This window comes from Phascolarctos cinereus, unplaced genomic scaffold, assembly GCF_003287225.1.
Source record: "Phascolarctos cinereus isolate Bilbo 61053 unplaced genomic scaffold, phaCin_HiC Scaffold_726;HRSCAF=1367, whole genome shotgun sequence".
Lineage (NCBI taxonomy): Eukaryota > Metazoa > Chordata > Mammalia > Diprotodontia > Phascolarctidae > Phascolarctos > Phascolarctos cinereus.
In genome coordinates, this window is record NW_027556098.1 from 40,417,470 (window position 1) to 40,440,871 (window position 23,402).

General features: G+C 34.6%; 1 protein-coding gene across 3 annotated transcripts in view; it reads right to left on the reverse strand.

Annotated features, from left to right (window-relative positions):
• The window catches only part of FAM3B (FAM3 metabolism regulating signaling molecule B), a 58,936-nt gene that overhangs the window by 27,391 nt on the left and 8,143 nt on the right, over positions 1-23,402 (reverse strand). For 2 of the 3 annotated variants that reach the window (XM_020976251.2, XM_020976250.2), the window contains exon 2: positions 20,413-20,556. In XM_020976251.2, coding sequence (XP_020831910.1) covers positions 20,413-20,556 — 144 coding nt within the window. Of the gene's footprint in view, positions 1-20,412; positions 20,557-22,380; positions 22,504-23,402 lie in introns of those variants that run through there. The other variant, XM_078146066.1, reaches the window with a different exon arrangement.

Here is a 23,402-nt window from a genome sequence, read left to right on the forward strand (position 1 = left end):
AATTTTGAGTTCCAAATTTTCTCCCTTCTGCCCTCCCCATTCCCCTCATTGAGAATGCAAGCAATTTCATATAGGTTATATATATGTAGTCATGTGAAACATTTCCATAACAGTCATATTGTGAGAAAAAACATAGGCCAGAAACAAAACAAAACACTTCAAGAAAACTAAAGAAAAATTTTTAAGAAGTATGCTTCAATCTGTATTCAGACACTAGCAGTTCTTTCTCTGGGTCCCAGACTGGAGGATGGGCAAAGCAATAGAGTTCTGCCTCAGTGCTGGTAAAGAGACCCTTGTAATCTCCTTTTGACTAGTTGTTCAAGCCCTTACCACCTGTGGGCTGAGAGCTCCAGAAGCAGCCATTGCCACTGCTCATTCAATCATTCCCAAGGCATATTGCTGGTTTGTTGGGGCTGGGTTTGTGCTGTTGTGACCTGTGTTGGGCTGTGCTCCACCTTTCTCTCTGACCTTCCAAGTTGTCTTTGGTTTCTGTGAACTGAGAGGTCTGGAAACTGCCACTACTGCCACTATTTCAGTTGCCCTAGGCCTGCTCTGAGTTTGCTGGGACCCAGTTTACGCTGGGGCAGCCTGCACTAGGTTGTGCTCCTCTCTCACCTGGTGCAAAAGACCTTTCTTGCTAATCTTTTACATTGTCTTAGGCTGGAAAATTGTTTTACTCCATCTTTTAGTGGGTCCTGCTGTTCTAGAATTTGTTTAGAGTCATTATTTAAAGCAATTTGGAGGGTTTGGGGGAGAGTTCAGGTGAATCCCTTTGAACTTTGAACATGAATGGCATGAACTCACACATGAAACAGAAGAAAGGAGTCCAAAAAGTTGAAAACATAAAGAATTAAGATGAGGAATCCAACAATATGTTGTCTACAATAAAAAAAGATTACAATGAAAATATCCACACAGTTAAAATAAGGGGTTAGGGAAAAATCTATTATGCTTTGATTAAACTAAAAATATCAGGGATAGCAGTCATGATTTCAGACAATACAAAAGTAAAAACAGACATGATTAAAAATGATAAAACTATATTAAGTTCAAATATACCATGGAAAGCTGGAAAATGTATCAATACCAATATTTAATGTATTATCATATGGCAGACCATTTAAATATTTAAAGCATTGTTAATTGAATTACAGTGAAGGAAAGAAAGAAGCATTTACTAAATGCTAATTTTGTCAGGTAGTATGCTAAGAGCTAGGGATACAAATATAAGTTAAAACATAGAAAGTCTTTACCTTCAAGGAAATTTCTTTCAAATGGAAAAAGAAAAAACACAAAAAAGAAACAAAAAAATGGCAGGGAGCTACAGAAACCAAGTGCAAAGCCATGGGTTGAAATGCCAGAAGTCAGAAACAGGGCTGAGAGGGGAATAAAGGCTGGTTTTGGCCTATCCACAAAATAGAGGACACAAGGAGAACTCACCAGTGGAAGAAGAGGGGGAGGTCTTACCAAAGGATATTTCAGGTTGAAAAGCCCACATGTATGTTTGTATGTTTCAGCATGAAGAGAACTTGGAGTTGTGAGAATTTCTGTGTGATAGTAACAGAGGCATTGTTTTGAAGTACAAAAGAAGGGCCAGGAGGGGAATGAGAAATAGACAGCAACACTACAATAGTTGGGGACCTCTTTGCACCTTTTCAGACTTAGAAAAACCTAACCCATAGATAAATAAGAACAGGATTTTAGGAAAATTAGATATAAATCTCTGACAATTACTTGAATGGAAATAGAAAGAAGTAAACATTATTTAGCTGTGCATAGCACCTTTACAAAAGGGAATAACAGAAATGTACTGTAAAATTTTTTCCGTTATTCCTTTCTGCAAAATTTCTTACAGTAAGTTTCTCTTATAAAGACCTCATTTCTCAAATACATAGAGAACCGAGTCAAATTTATAAGAATATGCATCATTCCCCAATTGATAAATGATGAAAGGATAGGAACAGGCATATTTCAGACAAAAAAAAAGCTATCTATAGTCATATGAAAAAGTGCTCTAAATCACAATTGATTAGAAAAACACAGATTAAAACAACTCTGAGGTTCCATCTCACACCTATTAGATTGGCTAATATGACAGAAAAGGGAAAAAAAATGACAAATGTTGGAGGGAATGTGGAAAAATTGGGTCACTAATGGAGGAGTTGGTGGATCGAATCATTCTGGAGAGCAATTTGGAACTATGCCCAAAGGGCTATAAAACTGTAAATACCTTTTGAGCCAGCAATACCCGTACTAGATCTACATCCCAAAGAGATTATAAAAAAGGAAAAGAACTTTATATACAAAAATATTTATAGCAGATCTTTTTAGAATGACAAATTGATTGCTCATGGATAGACTGAGTTAATATATTAAAAATGACAATACTACCTAAGCTAATTTATTCAGCGACATATCAATTAAGTCAAGTCAAGTCAAATTAGCAAGCATTTATTAAGCAGTTTCACTTTTGGTCCCAAGGAAGCAGGGACCTTGAGGAGCAGTATCCCCTGGGGCTATGAGGAATCTGGGGCCCTTCCTACGTAAGGACTAGAGTACAGACTGACTGAGCAGAGACGATACGCTCCCTGAATCACACCACCTTGGAAGCACTAAATTTTTAACCCCCAAGAACTAGCTTTTAAAACAGCAGTGCAAAAAAGCCTAAAGCTTGGGATAGTCCTCTACACTCAACCCTAGGAATCTCTAGTCAAGAAGTAGGCTAGACAAATGAGCAAATAACAACAACAAAAAAACCTGACCATAAAAAGCTACTATAGTGACAGAAAAGATCAAGATTTAAACTCAGAAGAAAATAGTGATGTTGAAACAGATGCAAGCAAAGCTTCAAAGGGAAAAAAAAGTGAATTACACACAAGCTCAACAAGAATTCCTGGAAGAGGTAAAAATGATTTTCAAAAATCAAATGAGTGGTAGAAAAAACATTGGGTAAAAAAATGAGACCAGTGCAAGAAAATCATGAAAAGACAATTAACAGTGTGTTAAAAGAGGCACAAAAATGTACAAAAGAAAATAATACCTTGGGGCAGCTAGATGGCACAGTGGATAGAGCACTAACTCTGGAGTCAGAAGGACCTGAATTGAAATCTGGCCTCAGACATTTGACATTTACTAGCTGTGTGACTTTGGGCAAGTCACTTAACCCCATTGCCTAGCCAAAAAAAAAAAAAAAGACAAGAAAGAAAGAAAAGAAGAAGAAAGAAAATGATACCTTAAAAACAGAACTGACTAAATGGGAAAACAGGTACAAAATTTCACTAATGAAAATAACTCCTTAAAAAGCAGAATTGGTCAAGTGGAAAAAGATGTACAAAAGCTCACTGATGAAATAATTCCTTAAAAATCAGAATTGTGCAAATAGAATCTAATGATTCCATGACACATTAAGAAACAACAGCTCTTCCACTTCTGGGAGCCAAGATGGCGGAGTGAAAAGGTAGTCACTCTCACCCTCCCCTATCAACCTCTGAAAACCCAGAAAATATCACCCCAGAAAAAAAACCCTGGAGCAGCTGAACTAGAAGAAAGATGGGGAGCAGCAGTGCAGCAGCCCAGCAAACAGGTCTCCCAGTGCCTCGGCAAAAATAAGGGAAGCAGCACTACAAAGGGCCCAGGCAGATAAGTACCCTGCAGCATTCATCTGAAAGGAGTGAAGAAAACCTAGGCTTCCTAAAGCCCAGCCTTGCTGATTCCACCCAACACCAGGTAAGCTGTCAACCTGGCCTCCAATTGTGAAGAAATCCTGAAGCCCAGGTGGTAGAGCAGGCAAACACCAGCACCTGGACCTCCGAGTGCCTCAGTGAGGGCAGGGGAACAGGTGGAAACCAGCTCAGAAAACCACCAGGTGCCTCGGCACTGTACCACAAAGGAATCTCCCAGTGCATTAGCAGAAACGAGGGGACAACACTGCAGGGGCCCCAGGCAGATAAACACCCTCCAGCACCCATCTAAAAGGAGCTGAAGAAAGCTAAAGGAAAGGAAAAGCAGGCAACCTAGAATTGCCTGAAAGTTCCAGCCTTGCTGATTCCAGCCCAACACAAGGTAAGCTGCCAGAAACCTACAGCCTCCAATTGCCACATAAGAGGCCCCAGCACACAAAGCCAGTGACCAAGACCTAGGCTCCCAACACAAGAAGCTTGGGTCAGTACCCTCTGTTCCCCAGCAGGAGAGCTCAATCTCTTTAAAGGCCAGGGAATAAAGAAACACCATGAGAAAAAAACATACCATAGATTCATATTATGAGAAGAGTGAAGATCAAGACACAAATTCTGAAGAGGACAACATTGTCAACAAACCCACATCTGCAACAACAAAAGGGAATATGAACTGGTCTGAAGCCCAAAAAGCCTTCTTAGAAGAGCTCAAGAAGGATTTTAATAGTCAAATGAGAGAGTTAGAAGAGTCCTTCAAAAATACAATTGGCCAATTGGAAAAAAAATACACTGAAGAAAACAAGTCCCTAAAAAACACAATTGGCCAATTGGAAAAAAAAGTACACTGAAGAAAACAAGTCCCTAAAAACACAATTGGCCAATTGAAGAAGGAAGTACAAAAACTAACAGAAGAAAACAATCTGTTAAAAACTAGAATTGGACAAATGGAAACTAATGTCTCTATGAGAGAGCAAGAATCAGTCAAACAGAAACAAAAAAATGAAAAAATAGATGAAAATGTAAAATACCTCATGTAAAACAACCAACCTGGAAAATCGACTCAGGAGAGACAATTTAAAAATTATTGGTCTACCTGAAAATCATGAAAAAAAGAGCCTGGACAGTATCTTTCAGGAAATCATAAAGGAAAACTGCCCAGAAGTCCTAGAACCAGAAGGGAAAATAACCATAGAAAGAATCCACCGATCACCACCTGAAAGAGATCCCAAATTGACAATGCCAAGGAATATAATAGCAAAATTCCAAAATTACCAGATGAAAGAGAAGGTGCTGCAAGCAGCCAGAAAGAAACAATTTAAATATCATGGAACCACAGTCAGGATTACACAGGACCTTGCAGCTTCTACATTAAAAGACCACAGGGCATGGAACATGATATTCCTTAAGGCAAAGGAGCTTGGAATGCAGCCAAGGATCAATTACCCAGCAAAAATGAGCATCATTTTTCAAGGGAGGAGGTGGATATTCAATGAAATAGGAGACTTCCAAACTTTCCTGATAAAAAGACCAGAGCTCAACAAAAAATTTGATCTTCAAGTACAGGACTCAAGAAGGACTTAAAAAGGTAAATGGGACAGAAAGATACAATATGTTGTTAATAAGGGCTGTTTAAACCCCTACAAGGGAATATGACACTTGCAACCCTTGAGAACTGTATTGTTATTACACCATGTTAAAGGAGTATACATAAAGAGGGTGGATATTAGTTGACTTTGATGTAATGATAAAAAAAATCTAATCAAGTGGGTTAAATGGATCCAAATAAGGATATCTGATCTTAGAAAATGTACTGAGAAAGGAGGAGGCAGACAAGGGTAAATTACATTACAGGAAAAGACACAAAATCCTATTACAGCAGAGGGAAAGAAGGAGGGGGGGAGCATTGTTTGAACCTTACTCTCATCAGATTTGGCTCAAGAAGGGCATAACGTGATCAGTTAGGTATAGAAATCTAACTTGCCCTATAGGCAGTAGGAGGGAAAAGGGGAAAGAAAAGGGAGGGGGAAGAAGGGAGGGAAGAAGCAGTAAGTAAAGGGGAAGAAAAGGGAAAGGGATAATAAAAGGGGGAGGGACTGAAGGAGGGGTGGTCAAAAGCAAAACACTAGTGAAGGGGAAAGGAAAGGAGAAAGAAAAGCATAAAATGGGGAAAAGGATGGAGAAAAAGACACAGATAGTAATCATAACTGTGAATGTGAATGGGATGAACTCTCCCATAAAACAGAAATGGATTGCAGAATGGATTAAAAACCATAATCCTACAATATGTTGTTTACAGGAAACACATTTGAAAAAGAGTGACACATACAGGGTAAAGGTAAAAGGCTGGAGCAGAATATATTATGCTTCAGCTGAAGTAAAAAAATCAGGTGTAGCAATCCTGATCTCAGAGAAAGCAAAGGCAAAAATAGATCTAATCAAAAGAGATAAGGAAGGAAACTACATCCTGCTAAAAGGCACCATAGACAATGAAGTAATATCATTACTAAACATATATATGCACCAAATGGTATAGCACCCAAATTCTTAGAGGAGAAGTTCAGGGAGTTACAGGAAGAAATAGACAGCAAAACTATACTAGTGGGGGACCTCAACCTCTGCACTAGATAATCTAACCACAAAATAAACAAGAAAGAAGTTAAGGAGGTGAATAGAACATTAGAAAAGTTAGGTATGATAGACCTCTGGAGAAAACTGAATGGGGATAGAAAGGAATATTTTTTTCTCAGTACATGGCACATACACAAAAATTGACCATGTACTAGGGCATAATAACCTCACAATCCAATGCAGAAAGGCAGAAATATTAAATGCATCCTTTTCAGATCATGATGCAATAAAAATTATATGTAATAAAGGGCCATGGAAAGATAGACTAAAAAATAATTGGAAACTAAATAATCTAATCCCTAAAAAGATTGGTCAAACAAAAATCATAGAAACAATCAATAATTTCATTCAAGAGAATGACAATAATGAGACAACATACCAAAACTATGGGATGCAGCAAAGCAGTTCTTAGTGGAAGTTTTATATCTCTAAATGCTTACATAAATAGAAAAAGAAGAGATTAATGAATTGGGCATACAACTAAAAAAACTAGAAAAAGAACAAATTAAAAATCCTCAACTAAACACCAAATTAGAAATATTGAAAACCAAAGGAAAAATTAATAAAATTGAAATTAAGAAAACTATTGAACTAATAAATAAAACTAAGAGCTGGTTTTATGAAAAAAAAACAATAAAATAGATAAACCTTTGGTTAATTTAATTAAAAAAAAGAAGAAAACCAAATTACTAGTATCAAGAATGAAAAGGGAAGCTACCACCAAGGAAGAGGAAATTAAAACAATAATTAGGAATTATTTTGCCCAACTATATGCCAACAAATTTGACAATCTTAGTGAAATGGATACATATTTACAAAAATATAAATTGCCCAGATTAACCGAAGAGGAAGTAAAATACTTAAATAACCCCATCTCAGAAAAAGAAATTGAACAAGCCATTGATGAACTCCCTAGGAAAAAATCTCCAGGGCCAGATGGATTTACATGTGAATTCTATCAAACATTTAAAGAACAATTAATTCCAATACTATATAGACTATTTGGGAAAATAGGTGAAGAAGGAGTCTTACCAAATTTTTTATGATACAAATATGGTGTTGATACCTAAACCAGGAAGAGTCAAAATAGAGAAAGAAAATTATAGACCAATTTCTCTAATGAATATAGATGCAAAAATTTTAAACAAAATATAGCAAATAGATTAAGCAACTTATCACAAGAATAATACACTATGACCAGGTAGGATTTATACCAGGAATGCAGGGTTGGTTCAATTAGGAAAACTATCAGCATCATTGAGCATATCAACACAAAACCAACAGAAACCACATGATCCTCTCAATAGATGCAGAGAAAGCTTTTGATAAAATACAACACCCATTCATATTAAAAACACTATAAAGCATAGGTATAAATGGAGTCTTCCTTAAAATAATAAATAGCATCTATCTAAAACCTTCAGCAAGCATTATATGTAATGGGGACAGGCTAGAAGCATTTCCAATAAGATCGGGGTGAAACAAGGATGTCCATTATCACCACTGTTATTCAATATTGTACTGGAAACCTTAGCTTTAGCAATAAGAGAAGAAAAAGAAATTGAAGGCATTAGAATAGGCAAAGAAGAAACAAAGCTATCACTCTTTGCAGATGACATGATGATATACTTAGAGAATCCTAGAGAATCAAGTAAAAAGCTACTTGAAATAATAAACAACTTTAGCAAAGTTGCAGGCTATAAAATAAACCCACATAAATCATCAGCATTTCTATATATTACCAACAAAGCCCAACAGCAAGAGATAGAAAGAGAAATCCCATTTAAACTTACTGTAGACATTATAAAATAGGAGTCTACCTCCTGAAACAAACCCAGGAACTCTATGAACACAATTACAAAACACTTTTCACACAAATAAAATCAGATCTAAATAATTGGAAAAACATCAGTTGCTCATGGGTAGGCCGAGCTAATATAATAAAAATGACAATCCTACCTAAGCTAATTTACTTATTCAGTGCCATACCAATCAAACTACCAAAAAATTATTTTATAGAGTTAGAAAAAATAATAACAAGATTCATTTGGAAAAACAAAAGGTCCAGAATGTCAATGGAACTAATGAAAAGAAATGCAGGGGAAGGTGGCCTAGCAATTCCAGATCTTAAATTGTATTATAAAGCAGCAATCATCAAAACTGCTTGGTACTGGCTAAGAAATAGGGAGGTGGATCAGTGGAATAGGTTAAATATGCAAGACACAGTAGTCAATGACTATAGTAATCTATTATTTGATAAACCCAAAGACCCCAGCTTCTGGGATAAGAACCCACTCTTTGAAAAAAACTGCTGGGAAAACTGGAAAAGAGTATGGCAGAAACTAGGCATAGACCCAAATCTCACACCATATACCAAAATAAAGTCAAAATGGGTTCATGACTTAGATATAAAGGCTGATACCATAAGTAAACTGGGAGAACAAGGAATAGTTTACCTATCAGATCTATGGAGAACAGAAGAATTCATGACCAAACAGGAGATAGAGAACATTATGAAAAGCAAAATGGATAATTTTGATTACATTAAATTGAAAAGTTTTTGCACAAACAAAGCCAATGCAACTAAGATTAGAAGGAAGGTAGAAAATTGGGAAAGAATTTTTACAACCAGTCTCTCTGATAAAGGCCTCATTTCTAAAATATATAGAGAATTAAGACAAATTTATAAGAACACAAGCCATTCCCCAATTGATAAATGGTCAAAGGATATGAACAGACAGTTCTCAGATGAAGAAATTAAAGCCATCTATAGTCATATGAAAAAATGCTCTAAATCATTATTGATTAGAGAAATGCAAATCAAAACAACTCTGAGGTACCACATCACACCTATCAGATTGGCCAACATGACAAAACAGGAAAATGATAAATGTTGGAGAAGATGTGGGAAAATTGGAATGGAGTTGTGAAATAATCCAACCATTTTGGAGAACAATTTGGAACTATGCCCAAAGGGCTACAAAAATGTGCATACCCTTTGATCCAGCAATAGCACTTCTAGGGCTATATCCCAAAGAGATCATACAAATGGGAAAAGGACCCACATGTACAAAAATATTCATAGCAGCTCTTTTTGTGGTGGCAAAGAATTGGAAATTGAGAGGATGCCCATCAATTGGGGAATGGCTGAGCAAGTTGTGGTATATGAATGTAATGGAATACTATTGTGCTATAAGAAATGATGAACAGGCTGACTTCAGAAAATCCTGGAAAGACTTGTATGGTCTGATGCTGAGTGAAGTGAGCAGAACCAAGAGGACTTTGTACACAATAACAGCCATGTTATGATGACTATTGTAAACTGAACCCTTCTCAGCATACAAGGATCTAAGACATCTCCAGAGGCCTCGGGATGGAAAATGCTGTCCACATCCAAAGTAAGAACTATGGAAGTTGAATTGCTATCACTTATTTTTCCTTCTGTTGAGTTTTGTTTCACCTTTCTGATAGTTCTTCCTATTGGTTTTAATTTTTACTTACAACTTCACTAATGTGAAAATATGTTTAATAGGAATGTAAATGTAAAGCCTATATCAGATTGTGCCGTCTTGGGGAGGTGGGGGGAGGAAGGGGAGAAAAATTTTAACTGAAAAGTATATGGAAATGATTGTTGATAAATTAAAATAAATTAATAAAATTTAAAAAAAAAAGAGAAACAACAAAAATATTAAAATAAAAATAAATAGAAGAAAATGTGAAATATCTAATTGGGAAACTAACTAACATTGAAAACAGAAGTAATTTAAGAATTATTGGGTTGCCTAAAAGCCATTATCAAAGATAGCCTAGATATCATATTTCAAGAAATTATAAAGGAAACCTCCATATTCTATAACCAGAGAGTAAATTAGAGATTGAAAGAATCTACTTATCATCATATAAAAGAGATCCCAAAATGAAATACAGCAAAATTCCAGAGTTCCCATGTCAAAGATAAAATTCTTCGAGCAGCCAGCAAGAAATGATTACAATACTGGGAAGCCATAGTCAGGATTACAAGATTTAGCAGCTACAGGTTCTAAAGGAGTTATGTGGCTTGGAATATGATAATGTGGAAGGCAAAAAAGCTAGGATTACAATCAAGAATAAAGCACCCGGCAAATGTGAGTATATTCCTTAAGGGGAGAAAATGGTTAATTAACAAAATAGAGAACTTTCAAGCATTCCTGATGGAAAGGCCAGAGCTAAATAAAAAGTTTAACTTTCAAATACAAGACTCAAGAGATTCATAAAAAGGTCAACATGAAAGAGAAATGATCAGGAAATCAATAAGGCAAAACTGTTTATATTCCTGTATCAGAAGATGATACATGTACTTTCTAAGAACTTCATCATTATTGAGGCAGCTAGAAGGGCTCTACATAAACAGAGGGCACCGACAATGAGTAGATTTGTTGGGATGTTCTAAAAAAACATATGAGTGAGAAAAAGAGATTCACTGGAAGAACTGTAAGGGAGAGGAAGAATGGGAAAATTATCTCACATAAAAGAGACACAAGGAAGACCTTTCATAGTAGAGGTGAAAATGATGGTAGGTGGGTGGGTGGGAAATGCTTGAACCTTACCTCATCTGAATTGGTTCAAAGAGGGAAGAATAGCGTCAACTCTTAACTTTCCCTCAACTTTTCTGTGTGGGGGTAACGTTCTTAGAAAATGGCACAAAAGTAAAAAATACAAATGTTGATGTATCAGACATATGGGGAATAATAGGCTAGGTTCCCACAACCATCCAGAACTGTAACTATAATCTTTTACTAGCGATTACTGAAAATCATTTTTTTCTTTATAACAAAACATTAATTCTGATAATATACATTTTTCTTAACATAATAACCATTAAAAAAATCCATAAAATAAAGGGGAGAGGAGAAAGCAGATGGAAGAGGAGGGCAGGGGCAATGATGTCACAAGAATCCTGAGGTAAAAAAGGGGGGGCCTGCCTTCTCTATTTTCACTTTTGGCTTCTAGTTGCATTGTTCCCCAAGGAAAAGCACATGCCTCAAGGTGAGTCCCTAGACCTTGATCCAAGTTCAGAACTTCTACTTGGGGTTGGCTGATCCAGCTCTGCAGAGGTTGGACAAGGCAGGTCAGGCTGGGCTTCTCTGCCACTTCATGTGCTGGACCCTAATTAAGCACTTGAGAGGTTACTTTAGTGTTTTCTGGAGTGGATTCACAAACACCTCTAGAAATAATGTCCTCTGCCAAGGATATGAACAGGTGGATTTCTGATGAAGAAATAAAAACAGTTTATAGTCATGTGAAAAATGCTCTGTCATTCTTTATTAGAGAAATGCAAATTAAAATAACCTTGAGATATTATTTCTACTTATTAGAGTAACTAAAATGATAGAAGGGGAAAATAGCAAATGTTGGAGGGGATGTAGAAAAGTTGGGACACTAATTCACTGTGGGTGGAACTGTAAACTAAACCAACCATTTTGGAGAGCAATCTGGAATTATGCCCAGAGTTATTAAGTTGCCTATACCCTTTGACCTAGCAATATCACTATTAGGTGTGTTTCCAAAGATGATTAAGGAAAAAGGAAAAGAACCTACATATTCTAAAATATTTACAGTGGTGGCAAATAACTTGAAATTGAGGTAATGCCCATCATTTGGGGAATGGCTAAAGAAGTTGTGGTATATGATTATGATGGAATACTATGGTGCTATAAGAAATGATAAGCTTGTTAGATAAATGTTAGCTATGTTGAAAAAACAGAAAGATTTGCATGAAATAATCAAGAGCAAAATGAGCAGAACCAGGAGAACATTGTATACAGGAACAGCAATTTTGTTTTAAGAATGACTTTGAGTGACTAAATTATTCTGAGTATTATAAATACCAAAATCAACTACGAAGAACCTGTGAAGGAAGATGCTATCTGCCTCTGGAGAAAGAACTGATTAATAGAAGTATGTATAGTATGGTTTTACACACACACACACACACACACACACACACACACACACGTGTCTAATGGTAACCATCTCTAGGGTGGGAGGGGAGGTAGGGAAAATATAAAAAGTGCATTGTAGAGAACAAAAGAAAACTTAGAAGAAAGCATAGAAAAGCAAGGTAGCTTTGAAAACATTGTGTAATACTTACTATATAGCTTTTTTTTTTTAAAGAGTCAACAGGGTGAAATTCATGGGGTTTTTTAGGATAATTTATTTACTTTTAGTTAAATTCATGATTTTGTAGTAAATTCTCTTTGTGGGTTGTGCTGTGTATATGTAAATGTTCCTTTTTGTCTTTATGTATTTAAGTTCAAAATGAATAAAAAAACCCCCTTCAATTTCCTCCTTTTGGTGGACATAAACTTGCTCCTAACACCTCTCATTTCTTTCTTTACTGCACGTAGACACAAATGTGGGTTTGCCAATGTAAAAGTGAAAATGAGGTTACAAATAAAATCATGCAAATGCTTGAAGTTGTGAAAGTCAAACATGGGAATGTTGAGATTGATTGTACGCACATATTCAACTGCATCTAGAAATCTATCTTATTCAACAGGGAAGTGGGGGAGAAATGGCTAAGTGAAGGAGGTGGTGATAAAAAGGAGGGTAGAGTAAGGAAGGCAGTGTTCATAAGCAAAACTGAATTCTGAGGAGGGACGGGGGATGAAGAGAGAGAGGATAAAAAGAAGAAAACTGGATGGAGGGAAATTTATAGTTAATAGTGATAACTGTGAATGTGAATGGGATGACTTCACCCATAAAAGAGAAGACAGCAGAATGGTTTAGAAACCAGAACCCAAGGGGCAGCTAGGTGGCTCAGTGTATAGAGCTCTGGCCTTGGAGTCAGGAGGACCTGAGCTCAAATGCAGCCTCAGACACAAACACTTACTAGCTTTGTGACTCTAGGCAAGTCACTTAACCCCAACTGCCTCACCAAAAAAATAAAAAAATAAAAAAATAAAGAAACCAGAACCCAACAATATGTTGTTTACAACAGAGAGACATATATAGAATTAAAATAAGGGGTTGGAACAGTATTTATTATGCTTCAGCTGTAGTAAAGAAAGGCAAGGATAGCAATTAAGTTGGTCTATTTCTAGTTTGTTCTATATTGATTTCTAGTTTTCCCAGCAGTTTTTGTCAAATAGTAAATTCTTATTGTGGAGGCTGAGGTCTTTGGAGTTATCAAACATTAAGTTACTGTGGGCATTTACTACTGTATCTTGTATACCTAATCTATTTCACAGATCCACCACTCTATTTCTTAAGCAGGACCAGATAGTTTTGATGATTACTGCTTTATAATATAGTTTGAGATCTGGTATTGCTAGGTGACCATCCTTTGCATTTTTTTCTTTAATTCCCTTGATATTCTTTACCATTTGTTCTTCCACACATGTTTACAAATGATAGAGAATCCAAATTCTTAAAAGAGAAGTTAAGTGAGTTACAGAAAGAAACACCCAGCAAAACTATAGTAGTGGGATACTTCAACTGTCCTTTTTTAGAACTTGATAAATCCAACCAAAAAATAAACAAGAAAGGAACTAAGGAAGTGAATAGAATCTTTAAAAGTTAGATATGATAGAAGAAAACTGAATGGGAATAGAAAAGAATGTACTTTGTAATTCATGTGAAATGAGCAGAACCAGGAGAATATTGTACACAGTAACAACAATATTGAATGATGATCTACTGTGAATAACTTAGATATTCTCAGCAACATTATGCTCCAAGACAATTATGAAGAACTTAATGATGAAAGGTACTGTCAATCTCCAGAGAAAAAACTTGTGGAGCCTGAATGTATACTGAAGATAATTTTTTTACTTTCTTCATATTTATTATTATTATTATTATATTATCATTATTATGTCTGTGTTGTCTTTCACAGCATGACTTACCTGGATTTATGTTTTGAATGACTATACATGTATAACCTGGGTCAAATTGCTTACCTTTCTCAATGAGAGGAGGAGGGAAGAAAGAGAGAGAATTTGGAAGTCAAAATTAAAAAAAATGTTAAAGTTGTTTTTACACGTAATTGGGGAAAATATTAAATTTTTAAAAAAGAATGAAATCTTACTAAGGTAAAAAAAATTGGAAAACGAATAACTTAATCTGAAAGAATGAGTTGTTCAAAGAACAAATCAAAGAAACAATAAATCATTTCACTAAAGATAATGACAACAATGAGAAAACATACCAATATTTATGGGATACAACCAAAGCAGTGCTTGGGAAAATTATATCTCTAAAGCATACATCAATAAAAGGGAGAAAAAGAAGATCAATGAATTGGGCATACAATAAAAAAAATAACAATTTATTATTGTTAATTAATTAAAATGAATAATTTTAACAAATTACAAATTAACAAATAACAAATTAAAATTAACAATATATTATTAGTATAAAATAAACAAATTAAAAATTCCTAAACACCAAAATAGAAATCCTGAAAATTTAATGAGGAAGCAATAACATTGAAAATAAAAACAAACATTGAACTAATAAATTTAGAAGCAGTTTTATATAATGCCAATAAAATGGGTAAGTCATTGGTTAATTTGATTTAAATAAAGAAAGAAAAAGAAAAACAAGTTACCAGTATCACAAATTCAAAGTGTAATTGCACCACCAATGAAGATCAAATTAAAAAAAATTATTAGGAGTTATTTTTCCCAATTGTATGCAAGTAAAACTGACAACCTAAGTGAAATATTTACCAAAATACAAATTGCCCAGATGAACAGAAGAGGAAACAGAATACTTAAATAACTTCATCTTACAAAAAGAAATTGGACAGGCCATCAATGAGCTCACTAATTAAAAATCCTTAGGATCTAGTGAATTCTACCAAACAATTAAAGAATAATTAATTCCAACACTATATAAAATATTTGGAAAAATAGGCAAATAAGGAATCCTACCAAATTTGTTTTATGACATAAATATAATGCTGATACTTAAACCAATAAGAGCAAAAGGAGAAAAAGAAAAATGTAGACCAATTTCCCTAGTGAATATTGATGAAAAAAATTGAAATAAAATACTATCAAGGAGCTCTCAGAAATATATTATAAAGATTATACACTATGGTCAGGTGGGATCTATATCAGGAATGCAGGCCTGGTTCAATATTAAGAAAACTATCAGCATAATTGACCATATCAATTAAAGAAAAACCCCAAAAGAAACCATATGATTACCTCAATAGATGTAGAAAGAGCTCTTGATAAAATACACTGCTCATTCCTATTAAAAACACTAGAAACAATTGGAATACATATAGCTTTTCTTAAAATGATAAGTTGTATTTATTTAAAACCATCAGTAAACATTATCTTTAAAGGGAAACAACTAGAAGCCTTTACAACAAGACCACGCAAAGATGTCCATTATCACCACTATTATTCAATATTGTATTAGAAATGCTAGCTATAACAATAGGGGAAGAAAAACATTGAGGAAATTAGAATAGGTAATAAGGAAACAAAACTATCACTCTTTGCACATGATATGATGGCATACTTGGAGAAATCTAGAGAATCAACTAAAAACTAGTTGAAATAATGAATAACTTTAGCAAAGTTGTAGGATATAAAATAAACCCACACAAATCATCAGCATTTCAATATGTAATCAACAAAGTCCGACCAGAAGAGAAAAAAAGAGAAATTTCATTTGAAATAACTCTACACAATATTAAATACTTAGGAGTCTACCTGCCTAGACAAACCCAGGAGCTGCACACAATTGTAAAATACTTTTCACACTAATAATGTCAGATCTAATTGGAAAAATATTAATTCCTCAGTAGTAGTCTGAGCCAACATAATAAAAATGACAATTCTATCTAAGTTAATTTACTCATTCAGTGCCATGCCAATAAAACTACCAAAAAATTTACTCTATACAGCTGGAAAAAATAATAGCAAAAGGTAAAGAATATCAAGGGAATTAATGGGAAAAAATGTGAAGGAAAGTGGCTTTCCACCATAGCAGAACTCAAACTGCATTATAAAGTAGTAATTATCAAAACAATCAGGTCCTAGCTAAGAGATAGAGTGGTGGATCAGTGAAATAGATTAGGTACATAAGACACAGTAGGTAATGACCATTACAATCTAGTGTTTGACAAATGCAAAGATATAAGCTTTTGGGACAAGAGCTCACCATTTGATAAAAATTGCTGGGAAAACTAAAATGCAGTGTGGCAGAAACTAGGTTTAAACCAATATCTCACACAATGTACCAAGATAAGGTCAACATAGGAACATGATTTAGACATAAAGGGTGATACTAAAAGCAAATCAGAGAAGCATGGAATAGTTTACCAATCAATCATGTCTATGAATAAGTGAAGAATATATGACCAAACAAGACATAGAGACCATTATGGGCTATAAAATGGATAATTTTGATTACATCAAATTAACAAGGTTTTGTACCAACAAAACCAATGCAGCCAAAATTGGAAAATGGAAAACTGGGGAACATTTTTGTAGCAAATTTCTTTGATAAAGGTCTAATTTTTCAAATACGTTGAGAACTGAGTCAAATTTATAAGAACATAAGTCATTCCCCAATTGATAAGTGATCAAAGGTTATGATAAAGAAATCAAAGCTACCTATAGACATATGAAAAATGCCTTAAACAACCATTGATTAGAGAATTGCAAATTAAAACAATTCTAAAGTACCACCTCATACCTATCAGATTAGCTAATAGAGCAGAAAAGGAAAATGGCAAATATTGAAGGGGATTTGGCAAAATTGAGCCACTAATGTACTGTTGGAATTTTGGACTGATCCAAACATTCTGAAGAGTAACTTGGAAATATGTCTAAAGGGATACAAAACTGTGCATACCTTTTGACCCAGCAATACCACTACTAGGTCTATATCCCAAAGAGATTAAAAACCAAAAAGTAAATAGACCTATTTGCACAAAAATATTCATAGTAGCTTTTGTTTTTGATAGCAAAGAACTGGTAATTGAGGTGATGTCTATCAGTTGGGGAAAGGTTGAACAAATTGTGGTTATATGATTGTGATGGAATACTATTGTGTTATAAGAAATAACAAGCAAGATGATGAAAATAGCTGCTTAGCTTGTTGTTATGTGAAGAAAATGTTTTTGATAATTATTTAATCATGCACTCAATACTTTTAATAGAAGTGAAAATGTTTTTCTGCAGCAAAAATTAGATAAATTTGTCAGCCTTATCCTTTATTAAAAAAAAAGTGAAACTATAGGTTTTCTTTTAGTGATAAAGCCATTTTTCTATATAGTTGGAGACTAAAAATTTTGGAAAGTTTTGTGTGAAACATATTCCTAAAGTTGTCCTACAAAAAAAAGTTTGCATCTAAAAATGCTTTATTTTCATTATACTAACCTCATATAAGGATCTCGTTAGTAGAAGTATATACTTTTCTAATATTATTTTCAGGAAACAATGTGTTTCAATCTGTGCTATGAGGACTACACATTGAACATATGGTACTACAATGTCAGATAGAAAACTTGAGTTCACTGTTCATTCCTATTCCTTTTATTAATCATTAGAAGTAGAAGCCCTGTAAAATGAAAAGAAAATTGAGGGGCTGACAAAATCCTGCCTTTTGAAAAAAATATGAGTTCCTCAGTGAGTCCAGTGTGTATTTATCTTACCTTTCTTATCTATAAAGGTGAGCAGACATAAGTCAGCACCTTAAAAGATGTAGGTGAAGATTGGAAAACAGTACATGGATCACATAAACAGTAATGCAAAGAATTTGACTTCTTTGATTTCCCACCACAAAGGGAAAAAAAGGTTTTAAAGTTCTTATTTGTTTTACTTTTCCCTGTCCATAAGAAACTTTTAAAACATTTTTTAGGAAACATTCAAAATTAAGGTAACAAGATGTAGATCTTTTAATAAAAAGTTGGGTATAGCATGTAATTCTAGGGAATGCCTCTCCCCCCTTTTAATCTATGTAAACTAAAATATATTTGAATATTTGATATTTTCATCAAGGCAAAGAAAGTATATGGGCCCATTAAGCTTTCTAAAGATATCTTGGGAGAGAAAAAAGAGTGGAGTAAAATATGGAGAACAATTTATACAATAACAACAAAGTTGTTAAAAAAAAACTCAAAAAAGTTTGAGAATCTTGACTAATAACAATTCCAAAAGATTGGTAATGAAAAATACTACCCTCCTGCTAAAAGAGTGGTAATGAACTAGGATGCAGAATGAGACATGTTTGTTAAAATAAAAGGCTCATGGAGGGATTTGCTTGCTTGAGTATGAATATTTGATATAAGGGTTTTATTTTTTCTTTATTACAATTTGGAGTAGAGACTGAAAGAGTAGCAACAGGTTTGTTAAAATGAAAAAAGAAGAAGAAAAATCAGACATTTCAAAAGAAAATTAAGCCGAGCATAATACAGATTTGCAGCTTTGCAAACAATCTTCTTTTTCTATTCTACTTTGAATATTATTATATTCCATTCTGGAAAGTAATTTGGAACTATGCAAGCTATTAAATAGTGGCTCTTTGAGCCAGCTAATAGGCTTCTACTAGGTGTATAAAACAAAGAGATCAAAGAAAAAAGAAAAGGACCCATGTGTAAAAAATGTTTATAGCAGCTTTTTGTCATGGCAAAGAACTGGTATATGAATGGGATGGAGTACTATTGTGCTCTACGAAATCATGAAGGAAACGGTTTCAGAAAAACCTAGGAAGATATATGTGAGCCAATGCAAAATGAATTGAGTAGAACCAGTAGAACAATTTATACAATTGTTTACCAACAACTAACAGTAATATTGTAAAGATAATCAACTGCAAAAGACTATCTCTGATCAATACAATTCCATAGGACTCATGATGAAAAATGCTGTCTACTAAGAGTGCAAATTGAGGCATATTTCTTTTTTCCTTCCTTCCTTCTTCCTTCCTCTTCCTTCCTTCCTTCCTTCCTTCCTTCCTTCCTTCCTTCCTTCCTTCTTTCTTCTTCCTTCCTTCCCTCTTTCCTTTTGAACATGGCTAATGTGGAAGTTTGATTGGCATGTCTTCATATTTGTAATGAGTTTTATGTTTCTTATCTTCTCAATGGTTGGGGAAGGGAGGTTGACAGAGAGAATTTGGAACTGAAAATAGAATGAAGTTGAATATTTTTTTTTAAAGAAAGGGCAGCACTTTAAAGGACAGTACCTTATATCTTCAATTTTAAAACAGTCAATATTTTTTAAAAGATGAGGCTTTTTTCCAGTCATAATACTAATAATTTAAAATTTAGCTGTTGTACTTAATTTATTTCTGACAAAAGGACACTACTCTTTTTCTCAAATGGCACATTGAAATTTGAGTCAAGAAATGATCTAATTGTTGCTAGCTACTTTGGGAGAATTATTTAAGAATTATTTGTGTTTTCTCTTCTATTGGACATAGAAAATAATGTTTTCTAGAGATGTCCTGAACATTTTGTATAAACATACATACTCCTAGGGACTTTGAAGTTTCAGAAATAATGAATATTATGATAATAATAGCTAACATTTATATATCACTTACTATGTGCCAGGCACTATGCCATATATTCCAAATACTTTATCAACATAACCAGCTTGTTATGAGACAAGGAAAACATAAATTACTAGAGGGGAAGGATTGCTTCAATTTGCCTTTGTATCCCCAGGGTCTAGTAAAATTTATCTAATAAAATAAGTACTTCCTTAATAAATGCTTGATGAAATGAAATGAAAAGGATTAGCCTACTTGTTCTTGGCTCTGACTCCTTTCTTGGTGAACTGAATTAAAATAGATATAGTTAAAAAGAGCATAATTTTCATCGTGTAGCATTTAGGGTTGTGCCCCCCCCCCTTGGGTTTTCTTGGCAAAGATAGTGGAGTGGTTTGCCATTTCCTTCTCTAGTGACTCCGGGGGATCCATTCTGCCAAGCAATCAGAGTTTAAGAGACTTGCCCGGGGTCACAAAGCTAGGATGCATCTGAGGCTTCTTGAACTCCAGGCCCAGTGCTTTATCTACTGAGCCACCAGCTGCCTCCAACAGTCTTTATCCTATATTTAAAAGAGAAGACCAGTTTACAATAGGAAAAAAAAGTTTCAGTACTTACATTTGAGGACAGTTTTCTCTCCAAGGTTCAGAACAGTATTGACAGCATTAGACAAAGGTTCATGAGGTATAGACTGTGCAAGTAAGTATCCAGAATACCAAGAACATATGGAGGCAAAAATAAGGAGTAGTCCCTTAATGTAATCTGGGGAAAAACAATAAGATTTTACTGTAAAAACTAATGACAAGCAAGATTCATTAGGTAATTAACTCATATATCATCTTTCCTATACTTTATTGGGGAGCACTTTGTCCTACTCATCTACAGAAAGTGTAAGCTCTCACTAATAACATGTTTCTAATGATATTCAAAAAATTTCTTGGAACAACAGAGACTTTATGATTTGGCTGGTTTTGTTGCAGATAGTTTATGTACATAGCACAAGGTAATATTGATGAGAAAAAAGTTTGTTTTTCTAATCAAGGAAAAGCTTAACTTCATATTTGCTTTGTTATCTTTTTGTCTAAGACCTACTTCAAAGGTACAGTGCAGGGGCAGCTAGGTGGCACCGGCCCTGAAGTCAGGAGGACTTGAGTTCAAATCCGACCTCAGACCAAACACTTGACACTTACTAGCTGTGTGACTGTGGGCAAGTCATCACTTAACCCCAGTTGCCTTAAAAAAAACAAAACAAAAAAAAACACCCCAAAGTTACAGTGTAATCAATAGCATATAAATGCAGCCACTGTGCTTTTGTACACATAGGACTTAGCTACTAATACTTTTAAAAGCAGCAATCCTCCCCAAAAGTACTCATTAACAACAACAACAAAATCAAAATTGTCACATTTAATTAGTTATTTGGAATGTCATGGAAATAGAGAATCTTGAGCTGAAGAGAACTCAGATGTCTAGCTCAATCCTGTACTCAATGAAATACTTCTCTACAGCATTCCAACAGCTTCTGTTGAAATATCTACATTAATGAGAAACTCACTATCTCAAAAGATCGTTTTCAATTTCTAGAAAGATCTAATGGATAGTAACTCCTCGGCATTGAACCAAAATCTCCTTTCTGTAATTCCTATCCATCAGTCCTAAGGTATATAGAAGTAGGGTAGGTCATAGACTGGAGTTTTCATTGACATAACTCCCCGGCGAGGAAATTCTCTTTACCATTGCAAATTGGGACTTTCTTTATTATTTAGAGTCTTAGAGAGAGTTGCCTACAGCACTGATGACCTAAGTAACTTGCCCAAGATTAAATGGCTAGTAGTCTCAGATATGATACTTGAATCCACTTCTTACTGGTTTTGACATCAGCTGTCTACTACATGTGTACTCACTGCTTCTTTCAAATAATTGAAGGCCATAAAACTAACAAAGCAAATATGAATTGAAGTTTTTTCTTGGTAAAAAACAAATAATTTTTTTCTCATCTATATTATCCCATGCTAGATACATGAACTATCTGCAACAAAACCAATTAAATCAATATAGCCTATGTTATTATTCCAAGAAATTTTTTTAGTATCATTAGAAACATCTTATTAGTGAGAGCTTACAATTTCTATAGCTAAGTAGGACAAAGTGCTCCCTAGTAAACTGTAGAAATGATGATAAGTGGGCTAATTACCTAAAATGGCCTCCTAAGTATTCTCTTCAGAGTTTATACTATGTCATCATTACTCATTTTTTTTAATCTTTTGACATTTAATATTGCTGCCTGTATTTTTTTCTTTTTGGTTAGGCAACGGGGTTAAATGACTTGCCCAGGTTCACACAGCTAGTAAGTGTTATGTGTCTGAGGTTGGATTTGAACTCAGGTCCTCCTGAATCCAGTGCCAGTGCTCTATCCACTGTGCCACCTAGCTGCCCCCATCATTACTCATTCTGAATGAGAGACTATTAGAGAGAGAAGAGAAAAATACACAAAAAATAGGCAAAACATCCTATACCACAATAAAAGACCAGTCATTTTTGTCATATTGATATCCAAAGAAAGTTTAAAAAAAAAGGTAGTTTTACCTTTAGCACCCATGTACTGTTAGACGTGTTTTGATAGAAATTATGTCTCTGAAAATCTAAGATAGAAACGGTGCCTAATGATAGTAGGATCCAGGCCAAGTTCGTTTTTTAGCTCAAAAGCACTTCCAAGAATAATAATACTCTGTAGAGACATAAATCCATTGTTGGTAGAGTTGTGAACTGATTCAACCATTTTTTAGAGCAATTTAGAATTATGCCCAAAGGGCTTTAAACCATGCATATCCTTTGACCAAGAAATACCACTATTAGATCTATATCCCAAAAGAGATAAAAAACAAAAGGGAGAAGGTCATATGTGTACAAAAATATTTATAGCAATTTTTTTTCTGGGGGGTAAAGAAGTAGAAATTGAGGGGTTGCCCATTGATTGGGGAATGGCTTAAAAAGTGGTGGTATGTTATTATGATGAAATACTATTGTACCATAAGAAATGATGAGCAGGTTGCTCTCAGAAAAACCTGGAAAGCCTTGCATGAGCTGATGCAAAGTGAAATGTACTGTGTTCAAGGAAACAGTAATATTGTAAGATGAGCAGCCATGAATGACTTAGCTACTCTCAACAATATGATGATCCAAGACAACTCTAAAGGACTTATGATGAAAAATGTTATCCATTCCCAGAGAAAAAAATTGATGGTGTCTGAATACAGATTGAAGCATTACTTTTTTGAACTTTCTTTGTTTTTCTTGTTGTTTTTTTTTTGTATATGTTTTCTTTAACAACATGTCTATTATGGGGCAGCTAGGTGGTGCAATGGATAGAGTTCTGGACTTGGAGTCAGGAGGACCTGAGTTCAAATCTGGCCTTAGATACTTCACACTTACTAACTGTGTGACCCTGGGCAAGTTACTAAACCTTGATTGCCTCACCAAAACAAACAAACAAAAAACCCACAATATGTCTATTATGCAAATATTTTGCATTACTACACATGTAAACCTATATTGAATTGCTTGCCTTCTCAATGGGGAATGGGTAGAGAGGGAGGAGGGGTAGAATT